General features: G+C 38.9%; 1 protein-coding gene across 18 annotated transcripts in view; it reads left to right on the top strand.

Annotated features, from left to right (window-relative positions):
* The window catches only part of LOC311271361 (uncharacterized protein), a 105,310-nt gene that overhangs the window by 70,185 nt on the left and 7,554 nt on the right, over window positions 1–27,571 (top strand). For 13 of the 18 annotated variants that reach the window (XM_084376981.1, XM_084376986.1, XM_084376977.1 and 10 more), the window contains 20 exons: window positions 188–256; window positions 8,036–8,089; window positions 8,216–8,278; window positions 9,072–9,137; window positions 10,096–10,161; window positions 10,458–10,523; window positions 11,295–11,354; window positions 12,289–12,348; window positions 12,461–12,526; window positions 15,954–16,022; window positions 18,545–18,748; window positions 19,656–19,762; window positions 19,852–19,910; window positions 19,999–20,138; window positions 20,226–20,438; window positions 21,141–21,350; window positions 21,460–21,612; window positions 21,707–21,885; window positions 25,782–25,952; window positions 26,075–27,475. In XM_084376981.1, the coding sequence (XP_084233107.1) occupies window positions 188–256; window positions 8,036–8,089; window positions 8,216–8,278; window positions 9,072–9,137; window positions 10,096–10,161; window positions 10,458–10,523; window positions 11,295–11,354; window positions 12,289–12,348; window positions 12,461–12,526; window positions 15,954–16,022; window positions 18,545–18,748; window positions 19,656–19,762; window positions 19,852–19,910; window positions 19,999–20,138; window positions 20,226–20,438; window positions 21,141–21,350; window positions 21,460–21,612; window positions 21,707–21,885; window positions 25,782–25,952; window positions 26,075–27,475 (3,476 nt within the window). The remainder of the gene's footprint in view (window positions 1–187; window positions 257–8,035; window positions 8,090–8,215; window positions 8,279–9,071; window positions 9,138–10,095; window positions 10,162–10,457; window positions 10,524–11,294; window positions 11,355–12,288; window positions 12,349–12,460; window positions 12,527–15,953; window positions 16,023–18,544; window positions 18,749–19,655; window positions 19,763–19,851; window positions 19,911–19,998; window positions 20,139–20,225; window positions 20,439–21,140; window positions 21,351–21,459; window positions 21,613–21,706; window positions 21,886–25,781; window positions 25,953–26,074; window positions 27,476–27,571) is intronic. The other 5 variants (XM_084376983.1, XM_084376987.1, XM_084376992.1 and 2 more) reach the window with 5 other exon arrangements.

Raw genomic sequence — 27,571 nt, 5'->3', positions numbered from 1 at the left:
AACTGACAAAGACAAGAGGGAGCACACATATACACACACTAGGGCTGATTACAGATGAGACACAGGTGGACAGAGAAAAAGGGCAGGAAATGAAAAGCAAAACCAGACACATGAGGGTACATTTTCAAAATAATACAAGAAATAACAGAATCGCAACCAGATCATAACAGTAAGATTGTTCTTGCAGATTCAACTCCTGTGGCTACAACACATCAAAACCCTTCATCAGCCTTAACTTCAACAACAACTGTTACCAGTGAGTATTTATATTTAAGGGATGGAGTAACACTTCCCTGGTTGACATTATTTATTTTAAAATATTGTCTGTTGTTCACTTTCCCTAACCCTAACCCTAACAACTGTTGTAACTGTAACAAGTCAGTTTTGAGAAATAATTTTTGCAGTGTTTTTCATTTTCAAACTAGGCAGTTGTTGTTTTATTGTATATTCAAATGTATTGAAAACCCTACATTGTACCATATGATTTAGGCTTGAATGATATAATTACGTTATGTATTGTGAGCAATACCAAACAATGATAAAATTCAGTCTGCAAACTCAACACCTCATGCTAAAACACTTCAGAGCACAACTCCAGTGACATGTCAAGTAACCAATAAGGTGTTAGATACAAGGCCACACTCTTCACACACATTATTGGTTTGAAACTATAGTCATTTTTCCTAACTTGAAAGAATAATGCCATTAAAACAGTTGCCACAACACAAGACAATTTTTACAAGTGAATACCAAAAAATAATTGCCACATTATAAAAATGTATTGAAAATTGACAGTAATTCATCTGTACTTAAATCATTTAGTTTTTTATTCTAAGCAGTATATATGGTTTGAAAGGTGAATTTATTGACCACAAGAGGAATCTCTGGCAGGTAGAGGTGGTGAGCTCGAGCGCAGGCAGGTGGCTCCACAGATGGTGCAGGGGGAGATTCACAATTATGCGGATAGCTGGCTCAGGCAGTCAGGGTTTTTTAAAATTAAGGTCATGTGAAATATATACAGTACAGACCAAAAAGTTGGACACACCTTCTCATTCAAAGAGTTTTCTTTATTTTCATGACTATGAAAATTGTAGATTCACACTGAAGGCATCAGAACTATGAATTAACACAGGTGGAATTATATACTTACCAAAAAAGTGTGAAACAACTGAAAATATGTCTTATATTCTAGGTTCTTCAAAGTAGCCACCTTTTGCTTTGATTACTGCTTCGCACACTCTTGGCATTCTCTTGATGAGCTTCAAGAGGTAGTCACCTGAAATGGTCTTCCAACAGTCTTGAAGGAGTTCCCAGAGATGCTTAGCACTTGTTGGCCCTTTTGCCTTCACTCTGCGGTCCAGCTCACCCCAAACCATCTCGATTGGGTTCAGGTCCGGTGACTGTGGAGGCCAGGTCATCTGGCGCAGCACCCCATCACTCTCCTTCTTGGTCAAATAGCCCTTACACAGCCTGGAGGTGTGTTTGGGGTCATTGTCCTGTTGAAAAATAAATGATGGTCCAACTAAACGCAAACCCGATGGAATAGCATGCCGCTGCAAGATGCTGTGGTAGCCATGCTGGTTCAGTATGCCTTCAATTTTGAATAAATCCCCAACAGTGTCACCAGCAAAGCACCCCCACACCATCACACCTCCTCCTCCATGCTTCACGGTGGGAACCAGGCATGTAGAGTCCATCCGTTCACCTTTTCTGCGTCACACAAAGACACGGTGGTTGGAACCAAAGATCTCAAATTTGGACTCATCAGACCAAAGCACAGATTTCCACTGGTCTAATGTCCATTCCTTGTGTTCTTTAGCCCAAACAAGTCTCTTCTGCTTGTTGCCTGTCCTTAGCAGTGGTTTCCTAGCAGCTATTCTACCATGAAGGCCTGATTCACGCAGTCTCCTCTTAACAGTTGTTCTAGAGATGTGTCTGCTGCTAGAACTCTGTGTGGCATTGACCTGGTCTCTAATCTGAGCTGCTGTTAACCTGCGATTTCTGAGGCTGGTGACTCGGATGAACTTATCCTCCGCAGCAGAGGTGACTCTTGGTCTTCCTTTCCTGGGGCGGTCCTCATGTGAGCCAGTTTCTTTGTAGCGCTTGATGGTTTTTGCGACTGCACTTGGGGACACTTTCAAAGTTTTCCCAATTTTTCGGACTGACTGACCTTCATTTCTTAAAGTAATGATGGCCACTCGTTTTTCTTTACTTAGCTGCTTTTTTCTTGCCATAATACAAATTCTAACAGTCTATTCAGTAGGACTATCAGCTGTGTATCCACCTGACTTCTGCACAACACAACTGATGGTCCCAACCCCATTTATAAGGCAAGAAATCCCACTTATTAAACCTGACAGGGCACACCTGTGAAGTGAAAACCATTTCAGGTGACTACCTCCTGAAGCTCATCAAGAGAATGCAGAGTGTGTGCAAAGCAGTAATCAGAGCAAAAGGTGGCTACTTTGAAGAAACTAGAATATAAGGCGTATTTTCAGTTGTTTTACACTTTTTTGTTAAGTACATATTTCCACATGTGTTAATTCATAGTTTTGATGCCTTCAGTGTGAATCTACAATGTCAATAGTCATGAAAAGAAAGGAAACTCATTGAATGAGAAGGTGTGTCCAAACTTTTGGTCTGTACTGTATCTTGATCAAAGATAACTCCCAGATTCCTGACGGTGGTGCTGGAGTCCAATTTAATGCCATCCAAACTCGCTATATCATTAGATAATGCATCTCTAAGGTGTTTAGGACCAAGTACTATAACTTCGGTTTTATCTGAGTTTAACAGCAGAAAATTGCAGGTCATCCAGGTCTTAATGTCCTTGAGACATGCATGGAGTTTAGTAAGCTGATTAGTTTCATTTGGCTTTATTGATAGGTATAACTGTGTATCATCTGCATAACAATGAAAGTTTATGGAGTGTTTCCGAATTATATTTCCTAGAGGGAGCATATATAAGGTGAATAGTATGGGTCCAAGCACGGAGCCTTGAGGAACACCATGACTAACCTTGGTATACAGGGATGACTCATCATTAACATGTACAAACTGAAATCGATCCGATAAATAGGACTTAAACCAGTTTAATGCGGGTCCTTTAATGCCAATTAAGTGTTCCAGTCTCTGTAGTAGAATGTGATGATCAATGGTATCAAATGCAGCACTAAGATCTAGTAAGACCAGGACAGAGACAAGTCCTTTGTCAGAAGCGATTAGGAGGTCATTTGTAACTTTCACCAGTGCCGTCTCTGTGCTATGATGTGCTCTAAAACCTGATTGAAAATCCTCATATAAACTATTTTTATGAAGAAAGTCACATAGCTGGTTGGCGACTGCTTTCTCAAGGATCTTGGAGAGGAAAGGGAGGTTGGATATAGGTCTATAGTTGGCTAAAGCTTCTGGATCAAGATTGGGCTTTTTAAGGACCGGTCTAATTACAGCTAGTTTAAAGGATTGTGGTACGTATCCTGTTAATAGAGACAGGTTGGTCATTTCTAGTAGAGATGTGCTAATTAAAGGTAAAGTTTCTTTCAGCAACCTAGTTGGGATGGGGTCTAGGAGACAAGTTGTTGGTCTAGATGAAGAAACCATCGAAGTTAGTTGGTGGAGGTCGATGGGAGAGAAGCAGTCTAAATATAAGTCAAAATTCACAACTGTTTTCTGAGGTTCCTGTGTTTAAAGATACAATAGTGCCGGTTGAGGGCAAGCGATGATGGATTTTGTCTCTAATAGTTAAAATTTTATCATTAAAGAAGCTCATGAAGTCATTACTACTGAGCGTTGTAGGAATACATGGTTCAGTAGAGCTGTGACTTTCTGTCAGCCTGGCTACAGTGCTGAAAAGAAACCTGGTGTTGTTTTTGTTTTCCTCTATTAATGACGAGTAATAGCTTGCTCTGGCATTGCGGAGGGCCTTCCTATATATTTTAAGGCTATCTTTCCAGGCTAAGCGGGATTCTTCCAAGTTGGTGGAACGCCATTTCCTTTCAAATTTCCGTGATGTTTGCTTCAATTTGCGGGTATCCGAGTTATACCAGGGTGCTAACCTCCTGTGTTTTATAGGTTTCCTTTTCAGGGGGGCAATAGAGTCCAGTGTTGTTCGCAATGAGCCTGCAGTGCTATCAACAAGATGATCGATTTGTGAGGAACTGAGGTTAGCGGAGGAGTCCTCTATTATATTAAGACATGGCATTGAATTTAGTGCCAGCGGTATAATTTCCTTAAATTTAGCTACAGCACTATCAGATAGACACCTAGTGAAGGAGTTTTTGCCTAATGGTGTGTAGTCCAGTAATAGAACTTCAAAAGTTATTAAGTGATGGTCTGATAAAAGAGGATTCTGTGGAGAAACTGTTAGATTTTCAATTTCGATACCATAAGCTAGAACAAGATCAAGGGTGTGGTCAAAACAGTGAGTTGGTTTATGTACACACTGAGAGAAGCCAATAGAGTCTAATAATGAGATAAATGCAGTACTAAGGCTATCATTAACGACATCCACATGAGTATTAAAATCACCTACAATAATTACTTTATCTGATTTGAGGACTAGACTTGATAAAAACTCAGAGAATTCAGATAAAAATTCTGAGTAAGGACCAGGTGCTCGATACACTACAACAAATAGAACTGGCCGTAAAGTTTTCCACGTTGGATGTGAAAGACTCAGAACAAGGCTTTCAAATTAGTTATAATTTAATTTAGGTTTAGGAATGATTGACAGACTTAAGTCATAAATAGCTGCAACACCACCTCCTCGGCCGGAGCCTCGAGGAATGTGAGTATTAATGTGACTGGGTGGAGTGGATTCATTCAGGCTGACATATTCTTCAGGATGCAGCCAAGTTTCAGTAAGACAGAATAAATCAATATTACAGTCTGAAATTAAGTCATTTACTAGTACGGCTTTCGATGACAGGGATCTGATATTTAGGAGTCCGCATTTAACTCTCTTGTCTTGTTTTGAGATTGCAGAGTTGCTGTTAATTTTTATTAGATTTTCATGCACAACTCCTCTTCTGTGGACTTTTGATTTGATTAATTTAATTAATTTAGGTGGTCGGTGGGCAGACACAGTCTCAATGAAGTTTTGGGTGTGCAACTGATCTAATGGAAGCTCAGAGAAGCGTGTAAGACTGCAGCTCTGCCTCCTGGTCTCAACGCTGGGTTGTCAGGCTGATTGTTGGCTAATGAAATGGGTTAAATTTCTAGAGATGAGAGCCGCTCCGTCCAAAGTGGGATGGATGCCGTCTCTCCTAATGAGACCAGGTTTTCCCCAGAAAGTCCACCAATTATCAACAAAGCCCACATCGTTTGCTGGACACCACCTCGACAGCCAGCGGTTGAATGATGACATGCGGCTGAACATGTCATCACTGGTTAGATTTGGCAGGGGCCCAGAGAAAACTACGGAGTCCGACATTGTTTTGGCATAGTTACACACCGACTCAACATTAATCTTAGTGACTTCCGACTGGCGTAGCCGGGAGTCATTACCGCCGACATGTATTATGATCTTACTATATTTACGTTTAGCTTTAGCCAGCAGTTTCAAATTTGATTCGATGTCGCCCGCTCTGGCCCCTGGGATGCATTTCACTATGGTCGCTGGTGCCGCTAACTTCACGTTTCGTACTATGGAGCTGCCAATGACCAGAGTAGGTTTCTCAGCGGGTGCGTCGCTGAGTGGGGAAAATTTGTTTGAAACGTGAAGTGGCAGGTGGTGTAACGTGTGCTTTGGCTTGGTATTATGCTTCCTTCGTTCAGTCACCCAGCCGCCCTGCTGTCCCGGCTGCTCGGGAGTTGCCGAGGGACGGCTAGCTGAAGCTACAGTTGCTCGGTCCGCACTAGCTAAGTGGCTAACTGCAGCAGTTACAGTCGGAGTTTCCATGCTGCGGAGCCGAGCCTCCAACTCACTGAGCCTCGCCTCCAACGCTACAAATAAACTACACTTAATACATGTACCAGTATCACTAAGGGAGGCAGAGGTGTAACTGAACATCTGGCACACTGAGCAAGAGAAAAGAGGAGAGCGAGAGGGAGAGAGAGAAGCCATCGCTAGCTGATAGTGGCTAAGCTAGGACACGATAGATTAGCCAGCAGAGCTAGGAGAGCTACAAACAGCAGCAAGCCCGGCGACCAAGCTATAAACACAGAGTATTGTTGAATGCCTTAGTGGACCAGCAAATGCTCGATCACAAGCGGGATCTCGGTCGCTGCAGAAAGGAATACAACAATAATCTGCTCGGACGAGCCGGAGCAGCACAGCTATCAGTCAGTAACACAACAACAGGAAAAGACGCAATGACGCAACACGCTTACCGTAGTACGTAGTAGTCGGATCTCTGCCTATATGCCTCAGGAACTAGTTAATATGCTTTAGCAACTGTATCTTTAACTTGCAGTGTGTTTTCACAGGCAAGGCCTAAAGTTTTCTGACTATCTGGCCATCCTCTAACCTCTGCCACACATTCAACATGCAACATCAAACCCAGTATCCCCACTTGTAGATTCATTTCCTCTACCAATTGCCATCAATGACTCGTGTTTTTCCCTCATTTATCAGCTCCAGTTTCAATTCCTCTGTTTACTCTCATCCCTTTCAAATGCTACCTCAACCCTCAATCTCACACGCTCCAACTGAAACTGTAATCTCTCCTCTATTTACGCTTTTTCCTGCTCTAGCAGCATATACTGTTCAAATGATAACGTCCTACCAAAAAACTCTGAACCTCTTTGAGCCACTCGAGTCTGAACAACCTCCAAAAGCTTGGCAGAAATATCTAGCCTCTCCACAATGCCCCTTAGCTCAGCCTTCCTTGGCACCTTTTCCATTTTTGACCATCCCAAATATGTTGTCAAATTTGCCTTTGTAAACTGAGTCAAAGTACGATGAGATGGTCTTTTTAGAAACTCAGAGACCAAAGTATTACTATGCTCCGTATCCATGTTCAAAACTGTCCAATTGACTACACAGCCAGAGTAAAATACATTAAGTACATCCAAAGGAACAAAATAAGGCAGTCTGAGTCACCCAATACACAACCACAGGGAGATTGAGTGATTATGGAGTGCCCCCTCCTAACTGCTTAGTCCAAACTGACTAACTGCACCCTAGTGTTCATGCGAATACAGCCGGTGGGTATTTATCCACCTACAAACCGTCTGTACTGGGGGAGACAAACTGCCCCAGCCAATACTTTGGGGTGCTCCTGAGCCAAATGCTGCTAGCCACACGGACAACACACCCAAATAACAAACAGCCCTGAAAACAAAAAAATCAGCAACCTCTGCTTGTGAGGTGACTGCTGCTACAGCCTGTCTGGGGGACACAATGAATGCTCCAGCCAGACAGCACAAATGGCACAGCTATAATCATCCCCACAGCCATATACTACGTAACTGACACTCACCATTCTTCTTGGATACACAGCTTATATGCAACTTAACACCATAGACGCTAAACACTGTCTCAACCCCTACCTGCTCAACACCAGTAAAACTGTCACTGTGGTCCTCCGAACACAACTACACCACTCAAAAGCACTCAAAAGATTGGTTTATGGTTCAAAATTAGACGAGCCCCCACTTGTTATGCCCGGCTCAGACAGGAGCACAACAAAGAAGGGAGGTCCACACAGTAACCACTTAAGTAAGCAAATCATTTATTATAGATAACTCAACAGAAGCAAACTATGAGGTGTAAGGTTAGTAGTGAAATTTGTGTGTTGGGCACAATGAAACGGTGGGTGCTAGCCTAAACTATGTAACATGAACTAAGGCTAACTAAACATAATCACAACCCAAACAAAACCAAAATGGAGTGCCATCTTGGAATCACCCAGTTTATAAAGGCTGTAAACAGGTGATACCAATCCCTCAACGAGGTTGGGACCAGACCATCAGGAATACTCTGTCAAAAGAGGAGCACAGGCAGGAAAGAGGGAAATGGGACAACACAGATACTGGCCTAAGGCCTAAGGCCATCACACATGCTAAATAAATCAAGTATATATTATCATTCTAGATTCAACACTCAACATCACTACACCCACAGCGATACCAACGACTGCCCTGACCAGTAAGTTTTTGAGAATTAAGGGATGGGCATATTTAAAAGAATATAAAGTGAGAAATCTTGAATATATTTTTTTTAATATTGATATAATATAATGAGTATTCAATCATTTAAAAATTTTATTTTCAGATTCAACACATATTGCTACAACACAAGTGAACAGTACAACATTGGAGACAGCTTTTGTAACAAGTAAGTGCTGATAAACTGTTGCACAACTTTATTATTGAAAGTAGGCAGTCAGTGCTTTAAATTAAGGTCACTTGTTGACGTTAGGATAAATGTTATGCAGTTGTATTACAACACATATAGTAAAGGCAATAACAGATTATCATTTAATGTTAAATAATGTCTGAATTGAAACTTTGCAGACTCAACACCCTTTGCTAAAACAAATCTGTACATAAATTAACAATAGTTTCAGGGAAAAAGTTGCTAATTAACTACAATTGCAAAAAAAAAAAAAAAAAATCTGATTCAACACCTGTTGATACAAGTCAGTTTCACAAATCTATTTTTTCTTTTTTTTTAAAGTATTTTTTGGCCTTTGTATGGCTTTATTGACAGGACAGTTCAGAGAAGTGATAGGGAATGGCTTGAGAGAGAGGGGGAATGACGTGCAGCAAAGGTCGGACTTGAACCCTTGACCGCTGCAGCAAGGACAGGGCGTCTGGGACATATGCACTGCTGACTGAGCTACCCCAAAATAATTGTTTGATGTATGATAAGCCTTTAGTTTAATTTGTTACCGATAAGACATGATCATCCAATGGTCTGTGAAGACTCAACTCCTATTGCTTTTTCAAACCTTAACAGTGCCACATCCACAATTACATAAACAACTGTAGGTAAACTGTAAGGTGTCAGATATAAGGGATAGGTAGCACTCCTGGTTAATATTTGATTGAAACAATCCAGTTATTTATCTTTAGTTCAAGGTGTGTTTGTTCTTTAAGATAATTATGGATTATTGTCATTTTTTCAGATTCGACACCTGCTGTTACAACAGATCTGAACAGTACAACAGCTATAACACCAACTGCTGTGACAAGTAAGTGTTCATAAAATAACAGCTACAATATATAAATGAAGTAGAAAAATCAGTCAACTAAGCTTACTGTATATGATTCATTGTCAGCATAAAGGTATGATAATAAATAATAATAATAATAATAGAAAAATCTATAATGAATATGAAAACTACTACACCTTTAACTACACCAAGAATAGTTAGTGTACTTCCTCGTTATAACAATCCTTAAGGGTAATTGCATTTTCATAGGAAACTTTACTTTTGACTTAAGGACTTAACTTACTACATTTATTTGATAACTTCTTTAATATTATTGCACAGTCACATTTATAATACAAAACCAAATAATAAAAAAATAAGTACGATGTGTAAGGTATATATGATTTATTTATCCCTAAGAGGCAATTCATGTACATTGTAGTATATCAAATTTCAAATCAAATCAAATCAAATTTTATTTGTATAGCCCAAATTCACAAATCACAGTTTGCCTCAGAGGGCTTTACAATCTGTACAGAGACGACACCCTCTGTCCTTCAACCCTCGATTCGAGTGAGGAAAAACTTGCCCCCCAAAAAAAGCCCTTTTAACAGGAAAAAAAAAAATGCGGAAGAAACCTCAGGAAGAGCCACAGAGGAGGGATCCCTCTCCCAGGACGGACAGACGTGCAATAGATGTGGCATGAACAGAGCAGATCAACGAGATCACAAAAAATGTATACAATTATATATATCCATTATATACAATTATATACAATTATAATGGATATATATAAAGTCATTAGAATTAGCCTTTACAAGCTGCAATGATTATAATCCAGCAATGTAATGTAATGGTAAAATTGGCCTCATGAATACTTTCATTTTTGGTGCTTCAATGGGTATTTTTATGCTACTGTTTACAAAGGCAAGTTTTTACACACTGGTTTTATAACTTTAGTATAAATCTGTACTTCTAAGCATTTTTTTTTTTTCAGATTCAACACCTGTTGCTTCAACAACAATGAACACTACAACACCTGTACTATCAACACTTGTAACAAGTAAATGCTTGGAAATATTGTTATGTTACTCTTACGTAGTTATTCTTATTCTTATAAAGTTATTTTGTAAGTTAAGACTTTTGTAAGGATTAATTCATTGTTTTTAAAGGTTAAAACATATATGTACTTTACAACACTCACAAATTCACCAAAATATATTTTTATCAGTTGGTTTTAGAATGATTGAAGGGATAACCTGGTTAATATTTTTCGAAAATTTCATCAATTCAGCTTCACATGTAGGATTTTTTTTTATTTTTTATTAAAATGCATGACTGTAAAAAATGTCTTTTCAGACTCAACAACAGATTCTATAACAGATGTGAACACAACAGTCACCACAACACCAACAACTGTAGCAAGTAAGTTCTGTAAAATAATTGGTTTATAAAAAAGAATTGCATAATTCAGAATTTTTTTTAAATTTTGTTTGGCTTCAATAATAAATGATCATAAAATCACTGACTACCTATAAATGCTATGACACATATGAACACTACAACACACAATTACATAATGAAAAATCAATTAATCATCATCATCATTCATTTTTATTTATTTTAATCAACACATATGAACATGAATTGTTAAAAAGGCCTTCCAACTTATAACAATGGTATCTTTTTAAGGTATGCAACATACTTGTTAGTTAAAGTTAGTAATGTGGGCTTAATAGTTTTGGTTTATATTGCCACCGATAACATATAATTATAAAATGATAGCAATTTAAGTAATTCATATTCACTTAAAGGGTTTTACATTTACAGTAGTTGTCTCAACTTGAAATAACAACTGTTACACATAAATGCCTAAAACTAGTTGTCACAATGCAAACATTAAAAAAATATTGAAGTAAATGATCTGCACTTGAATCATTTTGGTTTCTGTCATCAGAAAAATTATATGATTGTAAAACCTTCTGCAGATTGCTGTCTATTACTACAACAAATTCAAATAGAATAACCTCAACAGTTACAAAATGGATTTTTAGACTGGCCTTCCTTGTCATAAGAAAACATTGTGTAATTATGATAATTTCAATAAAATTTAGTAAAACTACCCAATAGGTGATCTGAGCATTAATTATTTTGTTTTTATTGTCAGCCATAGTAACTGTAACATTTTCATTTTAGATTCAACATCTATTGCCACAACAAATGTGAATGCTATTACACCCACATCACCAATAACAAGTAAGTACTTCGAAGTATTTCTTACATTACTCTTCCTTGTTGTGATAAGGTAGTTATTGTCTTAGTAGTAACTGACTTGTGAGATTTCACTTTACACTGTAATAACACTATAACAAGTGCTCAATTGATCTGGACTTGATTAATTTAGTATTTTATTGTAGTAGTATTAATATATGCTGATAAAATAGTTGCTGACTCATCAACTACAGTATTGTTAATACACATCTAAACACCACAACACCTACAATTGCCATACCAAGTATTGTTTCAATGCCTTCGCTTGTCATTGTCATTGTCAAATTAATCTATTGTTTAAGTAGGAGTTATGTGACACTAGTCCGGTAAATATGCAGTCAAACTTTTTTATTAAGAAATTCAGACTTGAATAATTAGATTTTCATTGCCAGCCACATAAAGTTGTAAAATGACATTTGCAGATTGAATTTCTTTTACTACAACACTTTCGAACACTCCAAAACCCTCAATTTCACGAACAATTGTATTTACCAGTGGCTTTAGATATAATGTATGGGGTGACATTTTCCTGGTGAGCATTTGTTTGACAATTTCAGTATACTTGCTGCATCAGAGAAAAAGCAGAGCATTTTTAAATTAATTTATTGGCAAACTGATTCAAATAAACACTGATTCAGAAAAATGCTGAATATCAGATCAGATATTGGTTTAAGATCAGACATTTAAGATCAGACGCATTAAGACTTTTACTCATGTACTACTGATATGGGTGACTTTCACTTTTCACAAAGTAATATTTTAACACAATATCTTTGCTAGTACTCCATTAGGATTTTTCTGGTAACTTTAAAACACTGGAATACAGGTGTATTTATGCAATACAATAAAGTAAAACTATATAGTTATTTTCTAGTGTCAGCTGAAATATTGTAAAATGTTCTTTTTTTGGATTCAACAGCTATTGCTACCACAGATATGAACACTACTACAGCTGCAACACCACCAGCAATTGAAACAAGCAAGTGCCTTGAAATAATTCTTCTTCCTTATAAATTCTCCCTAGTTATCCTTATTTGTTAGTCATACAAAAGACTTTCAGTTTAACAAACAGAATTGTATTTTTTCTCCAGATTCAACCACAGTTGCGACAACAGATATGACCACAAGTCCAACAGCACCAACAACAAACGTAACAAGTAAGTTCCTAAGGATAATTGTTACAGTATAAAGATTTGCAAAAGAAAAAGAAAAAAATCAGAGCCTAAATCAGTTTTCCTCTTGGTCATACAACGGTCTTTTAGGAATCAACACCTATTGCTACAACACAACACTAAAAACACTAACTACTACTATATGTACCATAATATCCATTTACCAGTAGGCTTTTAGAATGAAGGGAGAGCAAACCTTCGCCTGATTAAGATATGTTTAAAAACTATAATTTAACTTAACTTTTCAAATTGTTTCTTCTTAGTTTAACAAACAGAATTACAAAATGTGTTATGATTCAACATCAACAGGTGTGAGCATTGCAGCACATAATAACAAGTGTGACAATGTAATTGATCATGTCAATAGCTGTCCTTCGAGGTACCCTTGCTCAGGGGGGAGCGTTCCTCTGTATATTCAGCAGGTCCATTTTAAAAGTCCCAGGGAGAAGTCCATCCAGAGCAAAGATATTACAATACAGTCATCTTGCTTCCAAGTAACATCCCGATTTCTTCCAGTATCTGTTGCCCTTCTCATATCATCTCATATTATCTCGTATCATATCTCTGGGAAAATGTTAATCTTTCCATATTGTGAATTTCTTTTACTATTTCTATCCAGTCCAGGATAGTTGTACACTCAGTGCTCAGCCATTTCCTGGTTATTGCTTTTTCGCTACTTGCTAGTAATATTTGTAATAGATATCTGTCTTGTTTATTCACTCCGATTGGTATGTTTCCTAGATATATACGCTGAAACTAAGGTCAAGCTGTGAGTTAAAAGCTGATCTAGGGTGAATTCCAATTCCTCACTTAACCCTCAATCTTAACCCTCAATCTCAAAAATGCGCGCTCCCGCTAGTGCAAGTGCTGTCCCGATTCTCAGAAAAATTAAGTTGAGGGGCAAGTTTAAGGGCTGTATAGCCCTCAATATTCAGATTTTCCGAGACCACCCTTGAGAGTAAGGGCTACCCAGAATGCATTGCGTATTTTGACCAGACAAAGATGGCGCCGAAAGCAGCAAAGCGAGTAAGCTACAAATGTAAGTATTTTCTTTGTTAATAAAGATATAAAAATTATGAAAACCATTGTATTATCTTAGTTTAGGCCCATTTTATGGATTACTTACGTCATTGTTGCGTAACATTTATTTTTTATTTTACGATCTTTTGTCAATAGCCGGCCGGTGTGGACAAGCCATCGTTTGCTATCGTTTACTTTTCAATAAGCCGTGGTGTGTGGTAACTTTCAGCTGAATATGTCCATGGTTGTGGTTGCGGTCTGACAATCTCAGAAAGATGCCTAATGCCCACGCAAAAGACATCAGCATAGCTGCAGACGGCATTGTCCCTGTTTTGTTTATGTTAATACACGTCGCGTCATATGCGTCAACGGTAATGGTCGAGTACGGATGACGTAAATGCGTTCTTCTTCTTCTTTTTTTTGAGTTGACAGACTGGATGCAGCTTTCGCGTTATTCTGCCCCCCACAGTCTGAAGATGTATCTGCATTTAAGGGGTGTCCCATTTCTAAGTGACAAAATAACCCTCAACACTTGGTTTTGAGGGCCAGTTATGATTAAGGATTGAGCTTGAGGGTTAAGATTGAGGGTTAAGATAGGAATTGGAATTGGCCCTTAATCGCTGTTATTAGACTACCCAGTATGAAGTGATTTTGGAGTGCTGATAATACTCTATGCTAATAGAAAAAGTGATGATAATACAGTACATGCTTCTAACTCCTTAGATATAACTATGCAGGTCTAAGCAGACCGGATTGCATGCAACAGATGATAGAACGCTCATTACAATTATAAGAGCCATGAGACTTGACTTGGACTTGTGCCCAAAGACTTGAGACTTGACTTGGACTCTAGCTCAAAGACTTGAGACTTGACTTGGACCTACAAAAAATGACTTGTGAACCTCTCTGAGCTATGCAATGTCACAACATTTATTTCCATCCAGAGTTGCATTCATTTTTCACCAACATCTTGTAGTAATGATGGGAGAGTCAGGCTACTGCACAAAGTCTTCTCCAGCACATCCCAAAGATTCTCAATGAGGTTAAGGTCTGGACTCTGTGGTGGCCAATCCATGTGTGAAAATGATTGATATGCCTGTGCCATCAGGGGGAAAAAAATCCATTGATGGAAAAACCTGCTCATTCAGTGTATTCAGGTAGTCAGCGTTGCTGAACCTGAACCTAACCAAATGAATCAACCCCAGATCATAACATTGCCCCCACAGGCTTGTACATTGGGCACTAGGCATGGTGGATGCATCACTTCATCTGCCTCTCTTCTTGCCCTGATGCACCCATCACTCTCTGGAACAGGGTAAATTTGGACTCACCAGACCACATGACCTATTTCCATTACTCCAGAGTCCAATCTTTATGCCCCCTAGCAAACTGTATCCTTATTTCCGACTAGCCTCACTGATAAAGGTTTGGTACTAAACAGCTGTGTAGCCTTAAGAAAACCATTTGAGTTCTCTTCACATTGTGCGTGTGGAAATGCTCTTACTTTCACTATTGAACATAGCCGTGAGTTCTACTGTTGATTTTTTACCATTTGATTTCACCAAACCTTTAAGTGATCTCCGATCACGATCATTCAAGATTTTTTTCCAAGCACATTTCTTCCTCGAAGATGATGGTTTAAATAACATCACATAGTGAAATTCCGAGATGCCTATAGCTCAAGAAGGCTAACAGGTAGATAAACAGTACAGATGAACCATTAAAAATAGATCCAAGAACCTAGTAAATAAATTAATAAAATAGAAACATAGTTTGGCCATATGGAGTTAGGCCATATAGGGACTGATTTGGCTTGAATCATTTTGGTTTGTAGTAGTAGCAATATAATCATGGTTGTTACTGTAATGGTTAGGAGGTGGTTGTTAAGTTGAACCCAAATGCAAAACACCAATGAGAACATAGAGAACAAAAGGCAAGCTTTATTAACAAAAGAAAATGTCCAAAAAACAAGAATACCACGAATCCAACAAAAACCAAGAAGTGCAAACACCAAAAAACAAAGTAGCAACACAAAAGGCTTAACAAAGTACAAACTAGAAGAACAAAGTACAGTTCAGTAAAAACACAGGGGACAAAAAAACAGGAACATACCATGAGGAGACACAGGGAGATACTGAAGAACACTGGAAAACACTGGAACAGGCTTGGGTGAAACACAGGGGAATCACAGGTGAACACAGGATGAACTGACAAAGACAAGAGGGAGCACACATATACACACACTAGGGCTGATTACAGATGAGACACAGGTGGACAGAGAAAAAGGGCAGGAAATGAAAAGCAAAACCAGACACATGAGGGTACATTTTCAAAATAATACAAGAAATAACAGAATCGCAACCAGATCATAACAGTAAGATTGTTCTTGCAGATTCAACTCCTGTGGCTACAACACATCAAAACCCTTCATCAGCCTTAACTTCAACAACAACTGTTACCAGTGAGTATTTATATTTAAGGGATGGAGTAACACTTCCCTGGTTGACATTATTTATTTTAAAATATTGTCTGTTGTTCACTTTCCCTAACCCTAACCCTAACAACTGTTGTAACTGTAACAAGTCAGTTTTGAGAAATAATTTTTGCAGTGTTTTTCATTTTCAAACTAGGCAGTTGTTGTTTTATTGTATATTCAAATGTATTGAAAACCATACATTGTACCATATGATTTAGGCTTGAATGATATAATTACGTTATGTATTGTGAGCAATACCAAACAATGATAAAATTCAGTCTGCAAACTCAACACCTCATGCTAAAACACTTCAGAGCACAACTCCAGTGACATGTCAAGTAACCAATAAGGTGTTAGATACAAGGCCACACTCTTCACACACATTATTGGTTTGAAACTATAGTCATTTTTCCTAACTTGAAAGAATATTGCCATTAAAACAGTTGCCACAACACAAGACAATTTTTACAAGTGAATACCAAAAAATAATTGCCACATTATAAAAATGTATTGAAAATTGACAGTAATTCATCTGTACTTAAATCATTTAGTTTTTTATTCTAAGCAGTATATATGGTTTGAAAGGTGAATTTATTGACCACAAGAGGAATCTCTGGCAGGTAGAGGTGGTGAGCTCGAGCGCAGGCAGGTGGCTCCACAGATGGTGCAGGGGGAGATTCACAATTATGCGGATAGCTGGCTCAGGCAGTCAGGGTTTTTTAAAATTAAGGTCATGTGAAATATATACAGTACAGACCAAAAGTTTGGACACACCTTCTCATTCAAAGAGTTTTCTTTATTTTCATGACTATGAAAATTGTAGATTCACACTGAAGGCATCAGAACTATGAATTAACACAGGTGGAATTATATACTTAACAAAAAAGTGTGAAACAACTGAAAATATGTCTTATATTCTAGGTTCTTCAAAGTAGCCACCTTTTGCTTTGATTACTGCTTCACACTCTTGGCATTCTCTTGATGAGCTTCAAGAGGTAGTCACCTGAAATGGTCTTCCAACAGTCTTGAAGGAGTTCCCAGAGATGCTTAGCACTTGTTGGCCCTTTTGCCTTCACTCTGCGGTCCAGCTCACCCCAAACCATCTCGATTGGGTTCAGGTCCGGTGACTGTGGAGGCCAGGTCATCTGGCGCAGCACCCCATCACTCTCCTTCTTGGTCAAATAGCCCTTACACAGCCTGGAGGTGTGTTTGGGGTCATTGTCCTGTTGAAAAATAAATGATGGTCCAACTAAACGCAAACCCGATGGAATAGCATGCCGCTGCAAGATGCTGTGGTAGCCATGCTGGTTCAGTATGCCTTCAATTTTGAATAAATCCCCAACAGTGTCACCAGCAAAGCACCCCCACACCATCACACCTCCTCCTCCATGCTTCACGGTGGGAACCAGGCATGTAGAGTCCATCCGTTCACCTTTTCTGCGTCACACAAAGACACGGTGGTTGGAACCAAAGATCTCAAATTTGGACTCATCAGACCAAAGCACAGATTTCCACTGGTCTAATGTCCATTCCTTGTGTTCTTTAGCCCAAACAAGTCTCTTCTGCTTGTTGCCTGTCCTTAGCAGTGGTTTCCTAGCAGCTATTCTACCATGAAGGCCTGATTCACACAGTCTCCTCTTAACAGTTGTTCTAGAGATGTGTCTGCTGCTAGAACTCTGTGTGGCATTGACCTGGTCTCTAATCTGAGCTGCTGTTAACCTGCGATTTCTGAGGCTGGTGACTCGGATGAACTTATCCTCCGCAGCAGAGGTGACTCTTGGTCTTCCTTTCCTGGGGCGGTCCTCATGTGAGCCAGTTTCTTTGTAGCGCTTGATGGTTTTTGCGACTGCACTTGGGGACACTTTCAAAGTTTTCCCCATTTTCGGACTGACTGACCTTCATTTCTTAAAGTAATGATGGCCACTCGTTTTTCTTTACTTAGCTGCTTTTTTCTTGCCATAATACAAATTCTAACAGTCTATTCAGTAGGACTATCAGCTGTGTATCCACCTGACTTCTGCACAACACAACTGATGGTCCCAACCCCATTTATAAGGCAAGAAATCCCACTTATTAAACCAGACAGGGCACACCTGTGAAGTGAAAACCATTTCAGGTAACTACCTCTTGAAGCTCATCAAGAGAATGCAGAGTGTGTGCAAAGCAGTAATCAGAGCAAAAGGTGGCTACTTTGAAGAAACTAGAATATAAGGCGTATTTTCAGTTGTTTTACACTTTTTTGTTAAGTACATATTTCCACATGTGTTAATTCATAGTTTTGATGCCTTCAGTGTGAATCTACAATGTCAATAGTCATGAAAAGAAAGGAAACTCATTGAATGAGAAGGTGTGTCCAAACTTTTGGTCTGTACTGTATGCATTAACAAAACCCACTTCTGTGACTTGCTAGTAGTCACAAATTATTGAGCAACTATAAATGATCTGAACTTAATATTTAAGGAAATTTCAAGTAATCAGTACCTACTTTTAAACTGTTGCATTTTCAGCTACTAGTGTGACCAGCCAAAATACCATAGTTAGCTCCACAATGCCAGAGGCTACGCCTACCCTTGCTCCAACCACAGACCTCACTGAAACAACAAAGGCTATTACCACTACCAGAGTTACTCCCACTATCTCCATCGCCACTACCAACACAACTGCTACCAGTACCCTTTCAACGCCCGGGACTACTTCTACAACTGTTACAGGTATTGTTTTTTCAAAAAAGGGGGTAAGGAGGGACCATGGATTAACCTTTTATCTATCAGAAAGTACAGTTAACTTATACTATGGATGACCTTTTATCAGATTTTTATAATAACTTGTCAAAATGACACTGCCCGGCATAAAGTAAAAAGTAAAAGTAAAAAATAGTTGTAAACAACAAGTAAAACAAGTAAATTACACCCACTTAGCCAAGAGGCACCTACATAAATTGTGAGGACAGCATGTTTACTTGTTTTATGAATACTTTTTAATTATACGCGTATTCTTACAGAGCCTCCTTTTTTGTCTTGCAAGCTTCTAATATTTTGTCTTCCTTGACATTTTGGCTCTCTGAATGTTTTTCTGGCTCCTTTCCTAATATGAGCTAATGGGTAATGATGCTAAATCTCAAAATTTTGACAGATAGTAATTAATTAATAATAGGGACAGGAAATAATGCATGTGTGCATGTGTCATAATCTGCCACCATGTTTCTACACATAGGCATTAACTACTAATGTGAGACTCAATGCAACAAGAATAAAAAGGGGAGCATAAATTGTCTTAAACATTGCTTGAATATTGGTCTGCCTTTTTCAATTCCACCAGCCACTTAATATCTCAGAGCTGTCATAACAAAATTGTTTCAAAGGTTATGAGCAGTTTTGAGAGTGATGGTTTTAAGTACTATTGATCTGCACTGGCAATGCAAGTAAGTACTAAAGGGAGCCTTGAAACAAAGATATTCGAAAAAAGGCCTCCATAAACATTAACTTACACTTGTCTCCTCTTGTGTATTATATGGTGACCTGTCTACCTTTTGTCTGGCATTTTGTCTTCTTTTCTTTAGCTTGCAAAAAAAGTTTTTTTTTAATCCAGTGCTTTACATACTTTTTTTTTTTAATGCAGGATTTGATGTGGAAATGTTGGTCAGATTAGACAAGGAATACACAGCAGAATTAAATGATGCAGAAAGTTCTACATACAAGGAGCTTGAATCAAGGATTAATTCAGTGGTAAGTGCACTGTTAACACAAACTCCAGTTCTGTCTTGTATTTCCAGGTCTTGGTGTTCTAATGTTTATATTATTAAACTTCTCCACAGTTGGATGAGCAGTATAAGAGAATCACAGGGTTTAAAGATGTCTCTGTGAAGGCATTCAGGTATGGGAATTCTGACATTGAAAACATTTGGAGGCTGGAATCTGTATACGTTCAACATTACCACTGTAGCTTGTCTTTCTTCTTACAGAGAAGGAAGTATAATTACAGAATATATTGTTCGGACAACACAAGTTATTTCAGATGAAATAGCTGATGCAAATGAAAAAGTCCCAGAAGCAATGAGGCCCATTGCCCCTGTCCTTGGCTCGGTTACTGCATTTTACAACAGTAAGTTCTAAAAGTAAGTAGTTTTTTTATTTTTTTTTTGTTTAACTCGATGGGATTCCTTACAGATCTCTTTTAATTTCTCCAAAGGTCCAACTTCAATCAGCTATCCAGACCTTACTTACACTGGTAACACCATGACACTAACGTGTGGCCCTCCAATAAACATTGATGTGGGACGAATCTCTGATTCTGAGTGGAAATTTAGAGGGCGGGAAATTGAAGACAGCACACGGATGGAAATAACAACTTCTGGCAAAAAGTCCATGCTTAAAGTTAACAACGTCATTCTTGCTGACATTGGTAAGTCAAAGCTGGCTGAATTTCTTGACTTAAGATGTATTCATTCAATTTGCATAATGAAGTAGTTTCCCATGTATAACTCATTTTAATTATGAGATTTATTGTAGTATTATTGCTGTCATATGCATACTACTGTTGTCACAATACTGTAATTTGCATCTAGGAAACAATACCTTAAAATTATTGATATTCGATAACATTTTCAATATCATGGGGGAAAAGTGCCATTGAGGGCATATTTGATTTTAATCAAAAGAAAAAATACAACAAGGTCATCACATGAGAATGAAAAACAGCTTGTTGGCTTCTAGCCTAGAACAGCAGGAAAATAGTAAACATTTACACTGCACTTCGGCCCCTAAAAGTAATGTGTGTTTGTGTGCCAACTGTCTGTCGCTGCATGTATTGATACTGCAGAAAATAGAACAAAAACAAATTGAAATTCAGTATCCATTTATCGATATTTACCAACCGATATTTAACGATAACACCAATCCATGCTATAAATAAAAAACATAATACTAACTGCTACTGAATTTTACATTAAATGTTGTACTGCGCACACCAACAATCACAAACATTGCCAACATATTGTGTGCAAATATTTTGTCACAGCTGCCGTGAAATGTTGACATATTGACAATTTTGTGTTTTTCTTATAGAGTATACCAATGAATTCATCAATACTTCTCTTAATCACAGGACTTTATGAATGTACTCTGAGAGGCAGAGTAATGAATTTCCTCCAAAATGGACTTGTAAAAAGAGATGCGATCAAACAAGCTCCCATTGTGCGACTACAGAGTAAAGTTAATGTTAAATGCAAAGAGGGACAAAAAGAACAACTTCAGTGTTGTGTGCAGGCCCCCTATAAAGTCAAGTGGTTTCTAGACACAACTGTTTTATCATCAGGTACGTATGAAATCAGTGTTAAAAAACTCTTTGACTATTTGACCATGCTGAGAAACTGGTTAAAGCTGTCAACAGTTTATCTTATTCACAACTTGTTAAATGTTCACAGATGTCACTGAGGATAGAGAATCCTACTGCATCAAGCATGATTACCAGCTAGGAAGTTGCAGTGGACCACAGCAAAAACAAATACGTTTTACATGTCAGGTAGATGAACCAAAGGGCTATACATTGACAACATTAATGACCATTTTTAGAGAAGGTAAGAGCAACATTTGAAATGTGACTATACAGTTTTTTTCTGGTTTATTATCTCATTGTGTAACTCTCATTGATTTTTTTTTCTTAACTCTAAGATTTTATGTGCAACAATGCTGAGTATGGGACTGGGCGAGCAGGTGACATTTCAAGCATAGGATGTGATGAAGGTCAAGAGGGGAGCAAGATTGCAACCTGTCAGCAAACCGGAGAGTGGAAACTTATGGAGGACACCTGCATCATAACAGAAATCAAGGAGTTATTAATTGACTCACAGGTAGGTGCTCTACCGGGGTTAACCCATTAGAAATTTCTGAAACACAGAGTATACCATACATGGAAATATTACTTATTGACATCAGAACAGTTACGCTATGGCACCAACATTGTGAAAATTAGATAATGTAAAAGAAAAACTGACAGTCGCTTTCACCGCGTTCCGTTTACCACACGCGATTTTGGACTCGGTCTTCATCTTTATCTCAACTACAAGTATGTAAAGTTTTGTGACTGAATACACACTTACAGTGTCGCATTAACAAAGTCTGTCGACAGACAGACAGAAAGTCAGTCAGACAAATTGAAGACAGATGGACAAATACAAATCTGGCAAAACTTAATTGGGACATTCGTTATGCATATGAGGTATTCTTTGAATTTCTAGATAGACAGATTGATAGATAGATACTTTATTGATCCTGAGGGATATTATACAGTAGCTTATACAACACATACAAAACACAGATGCACACATAATAAAAGAGTATAAAAAAGAAAATGTAATGAGGAATTTCAGAGTATGAACAGAACATAAGGATAAATTATAGCTGCTGCGCAGCGATGGGTCGGGTCCGGGCTATTTTTGGCAAATTTAGGCAATTCTGAGCAACAAACAGGAGAATAGGAAGACAAGACAGTTGACAACGATGTTCATTTTGGACCACTTCAGGCTTGAACCCACAACTTCTGGAACCAAAGACTGTCATCTATTGCTCTGAGCTAAATGGCAAGTTGTAATACAACAGTGGCTTCACAAATTGAGTAAGCCATTCACGGTTGTGCAGGCAGATTTGAAACCGCTGTAAAAAATTCAGTTTTCAAGACAAAAATCTGAAAATACACATATTGCAGCATGGAGATGTTGGTAATTTTAAAAATGACGGATTTGCTCCATAAGTGAATAACTGGTGTTTAGCTATGTCATTATTGCATTGACTCCAATTGTTCACATGAAAGAAAAATTTAAAATGCTGTGAAAAATTCAGTTTTTGAGGCTCAATTTTTGATAAATCAAAGTAGGAGAGAGGAAATAGGTTTAAGAAGTTTTACGGTTTTTGAAAAAAAACCTGAGTGATGTACTTCATAATTTTTAATAGGTTTAAATGTACAAAAGTTTCTTCAATATTGAGGCTACAGTTTGATGAAAGTATGGTTGATTTGTTACGAATTTTCAAAGTTTTGAACTTTAGATGCTTGCTGTAGCACCACCATCAGGACTATTGGCTTGGGTTCACAGCTGAGGTAATCTGGCATGAGACTGGACCTTTGTGCAAAATTTGGTTAGCTTTCATCCATGGTCCAGTCCAAGCTATTTGTTTTTATTTAATTTAGAGGCTTGCTGTGATGCCACCATCAGGACAATTGTCTTGTGTTTCATGTTGAGGACATCTGACATTTTGATCTGTCATCATCATCCTTGCAGGGTCTTGAACTCACAACCCCTAGCACCAAGCACCAGCTCCTAACTCACTGAGCTAATTGGCTGGAAGCCACTGTGTAGCTTCCTTTGTCGACTCAGGGAGTCACTGTCCGGGCAGCTGTTGTCAAGGCAGATTTCAAAAATGGTCAAAATGTCAGAAATTCTGTTACCTGAACAAAAATCTGATAATACATAAATTGCATCTTGACAGCATGGAAATGTTGGTGATTTGTTTTTAACTTAAAGTGTTTTGCTTCATAAGAGAAAATTTGATGTTTAAAAATGCCACTCTTCCATTGACTCCAGTTGTTCCCATGAGAGCAGAATTCAAAATGTTCTCAAAAATTCAGTTTTTGAGATAAAATTCTGATATTTGCCAAACTCCATCAACCATGACTCCAAAATATTCTCAATTTTTTTCAGGAAGATTGAAAATGTATTTAGCAAGAATTTGATAGTATATGTTTACAGTACTGTTTACAGTCAAACATTTTGATGCACTGTAGGCTTAATTTTTGATAAATCAAAAATCCGAGAAACAATTTTTGTGGAGGACGGTCTGAAGATGCTCTCTAGCAAGTTTGGTGACAATTGAGCAAAAATTGTGGGAGGAGAAGTTTTACAGGTTTTGAAAAAAACTGAGTGATGGACTTCATAATTTGTAATGAGTTTAAGTGGACTAAAGTTTCAGCAGTATTGGGGCTACAGTTTGGTGAAAGTTTCAAAACTGTAGCATGTACTGTTGATTTTGTAGGTATTTTTAAAGTTTTTAAATTTAAACGCTTATTGTGCCCCCCCCCCCCAGGAGGAATATTGACATGTCCTTGGAATTAAGTAAATCTGGCATGGGGCTGGACATTTCTGTAAAGTTTGGTGAGTTTTCGCCCTTGGGAAGTATGACTTCCTCGGAAGAAAGAAGAAAGAAATAAAGAAAGAAAGAATTCCTAGGAATACAATAGTGCCCGGACCCTAAAAACACACACAGCAATGACGTGATATTCTAGCCACCAGAACTATAAACTGTCATGCTCTAGTATGTGCAAACTAAGGTAGTTTATCTGTACAGGGGTTCAACAGTGCATATATTGCAGATTAAGGTTAACAAAGAATAGTGCAAGAATAAACTAACACTGTTGATGATATAAATTAAACACAAATTGAGATAAAAATATTCACAAACTTAACCAAGTAATTGTGCATGTGCTGCACATAGAAATTAACAGAAACACATTAATAGGAACAAAAAATACTCCTCTGATTGCACAGTGTGCTGTGCAAAGGCAAAGGCACTGTCCATGATTGACAACAGTTTGTCGAGAGTCCAGCCACATCCCAACCACAGAGTCAGCTCTCCTCACCAGCGTGTCCAGCCGCTTAGCATCTCTTTTCTTAATGCTACTTCCCCAGCACACCACAGCATAGAAGAGAATGCTGGCGACAGCTGACTGTGTCACGCCTTTGCTAGGATCCCAGATACAGACACCAACTGGCAGAATTAAGCTGTTTATTAGAAGTTGTGAGGTGAGGGAAAGGGGGAGCGATGGGCTGGAGAGTGGGTCCAGGGGGAAGACAGCGGCTGGGGGGCTGGAGGTGATGGCTGGGGTGGCAGGCAGACTGGGAGTCAAGAGGACGGGCTGTTGGGCAGGCAGGAAGGCAGGCTGGCAGGCAGGCAGGCGGGGCAGGAACTGCAGCAGGGAAAGGCAGCAGTTAGAATAAGTACAAAAAACTTTCTATCAGAAGTTCTGAGGCTTGGCTTGGCTAGAACGCGACCACGACAAACCGTGTGGACTGAATGACGATCAGGCCGAGACTGACGGTTGAGGCAGGACTGAAGTGCCGACTGGGTGATGAGCTGATGGGAATCAGGTTGCTTGATTGCAGCAGCAGGGCAGGTGTGGAGTGGGAGGCAGGCAGGTCCAGGAGAGGTGACAGAGTGCAAGGGGGAGGGGGAAGGAGACATAGACATACAAACGGATAGAGCGACAAAACAGACCAACATGCAACACAAACTGTCAGGGCGCTGGCCTTGTGACAGACTGGTAGAACATCAGCAGCAGTTTCTTAGAAATGTAAATGAGTCTGGCCTCCTCAGAAAATAGAGTTGGCTCTGCCCCTTCCTGTGAAGGTTGTCAGGGATTGCTGACCAGTCCAGTTTGTTATCCAACTTGTAGTTGCTGACCACCTCTACATTGATCCCCTCAATAGACACCGTTTGCAAATTGGGTCTGTTCCTCTGGAAATCCACCACCATCTTTTTGGTCTTGGAGGTGTTTAGCAACACAGTTTGACCTGCACCATGACACAAAGGTCAAACGGTCAACTGCTGAACACCTCCAAGCACTCTCCTGCACTTTGGTGGTCTGTAACAATTTTTAGGGGACAGAGATAAACATTTCTGTATTTTTCATGAATAGTTTGCAGTCTCATGCTAATAAAATATGGTGTCAAAAGTGTATGTGTTTTTAATGTTTCAGGATTTAATTGTGGATGAATTGCCAGAATTTGTGGCAAATCTAAATAAAACTGTCCAGGAAGAAAGTACAGAAATCGTAAATTCATCTGCAACTATATCAGCCATCATTGACATTCTTGGCACCATTGCAACTGTTTCCATTGACAGTGAAGTCAGTAAATCCATCATGGAGGTAGGTGAAACAGTCCCTTCTATAGTTCCTTACTAAAGGATATATGCTTTATGTCAACAAATGTACTTTTTGACTTTCTGATAAGGTTGTACCCTCACAATTAAATATCTCTTCATTTGTAGAATGTACTTGAAACAGTTGATGTCATCATTGGTGATGATGCAAGAGAGTCCTGGGCAGTTCTAAATGCAAATGAAACTCGCAATGCAAGCTCAGAGTTACTGGGTTCACTGGAGAGACTGTCCAGTTGGTTGGTTGGGGAATTTGTCATCACAACTCAACAGATCCTGCTCAACAGAACAACGTTTGACAACAACTTCAAGGCAGATCTGAACTCAAGCATCAAAATAGACATTCCAGACACCAGCGTTAACAACGTCTTTATCACCACCATTGCCTTCTTCACCCTTAATAATGTTATGCCAGCAAGGAACTCCAGCTTTGACACCAGTCTCTTCAACGACACCAGCAATGAAACTGTCAATGATAATGCCATCAATGCTGCTGTGGTGCTAGTCCAAATAAATGCAACAATTCAGAACGTCACTCTGCGCTATGACAAGCTAAACAACTCCCTGTCACTTAACCCACAGTGTGTCTTCTGGAATTACACACTCTTTGACAATCTGGGCGCTTGGGATAATGAGGGTTGTACGTTTGTTTCGGACATAAACAACACAGTAACCTGTAGCTGCAACCACCTCACCTCCTTCTCAATTCTGATGGCAACAGACATCCCCCCAGAACTCAAAAATGCCTTAGATATAATCACTTATGTTGGAGTTGGGATATCTCTGGCAAGCTTGGTTATATGTCTCATTATTGAAGGATACGTTTGGAAAGCCATAACCAGAAATAGCACTGCATTCATGCGACATGTTTCCATTGTTAACACTGCCCTGTCTCTGTTGATCGCTGACATCTGCTTCATCATTGCTGCCTCTATTGCTAAGAACCCCCTTGAAAACCCAGGGGAAGACTTTGAAGTTCCAGTTGGACCATGCAGCACAACAACATTTTTTATGCACTTTTTCTACCTTGCTCTGTTCTTTTGGATGCTTGTGTCAGGCCTTCTGCTCTTTTACCGGACGGTCATGGTCTTTTCCCACATGTCCAGGTCAACCATGTTGGCCATTGGCTTCTGTTTAGGCTATGGCTGCCCTCTGATTATAGCTGTTATAACTGTTGCTGTCACAGCGCCAGGAAATGGTTATATCAGTAGAGAAGAAGCTTGCTGGCTCAACTGGAGAGAAACAAAGGCCCTGCTGTCCCTCGTGATACCTGCCTTGACCATAGTTTTTATCAACATTTTAATAGTAATCGTTGTCTTGTTCAAAATGCTAAGAAGAGGTGTAGGAGACACCACCCAAGCAGATGAAAAAAGTACGCTGGTGGTCGTTGCAAGGTGTGTGATCATTTTGACTCCTTTATTTGGACTGACCTGGTCTTTGGGAGTGGGAACCATGGTATCGTCATCAAATGAAGGAATCCACATAGCCTTTGCATTCTTCAATTCACTACAGGTATTTGCATCCATTGAAAAACAAGGTTGTGATTTAATGTCAGTAGTTAAGTATAGTAAAACTTTCTGTGTTGTTCCCGCCTAATTATAAAGAAAT

Source organism: Pagrus pagrus (genome assembly GCF_965226575.1).
Source record: "Pagrus pagrus genome assembly, chromosome: 16".
Classification (NCBI taxonomy): Eukaryota; Metazoa; Chordata; class Actinopteri; order Spariformes; family Sparidae; genus Pagrus; species Pagrus pagrus.
Note: the sequence above shows the minus strand (reverse complement) of the source record. Positions and strands in the feature narration are given on the sequence as shown.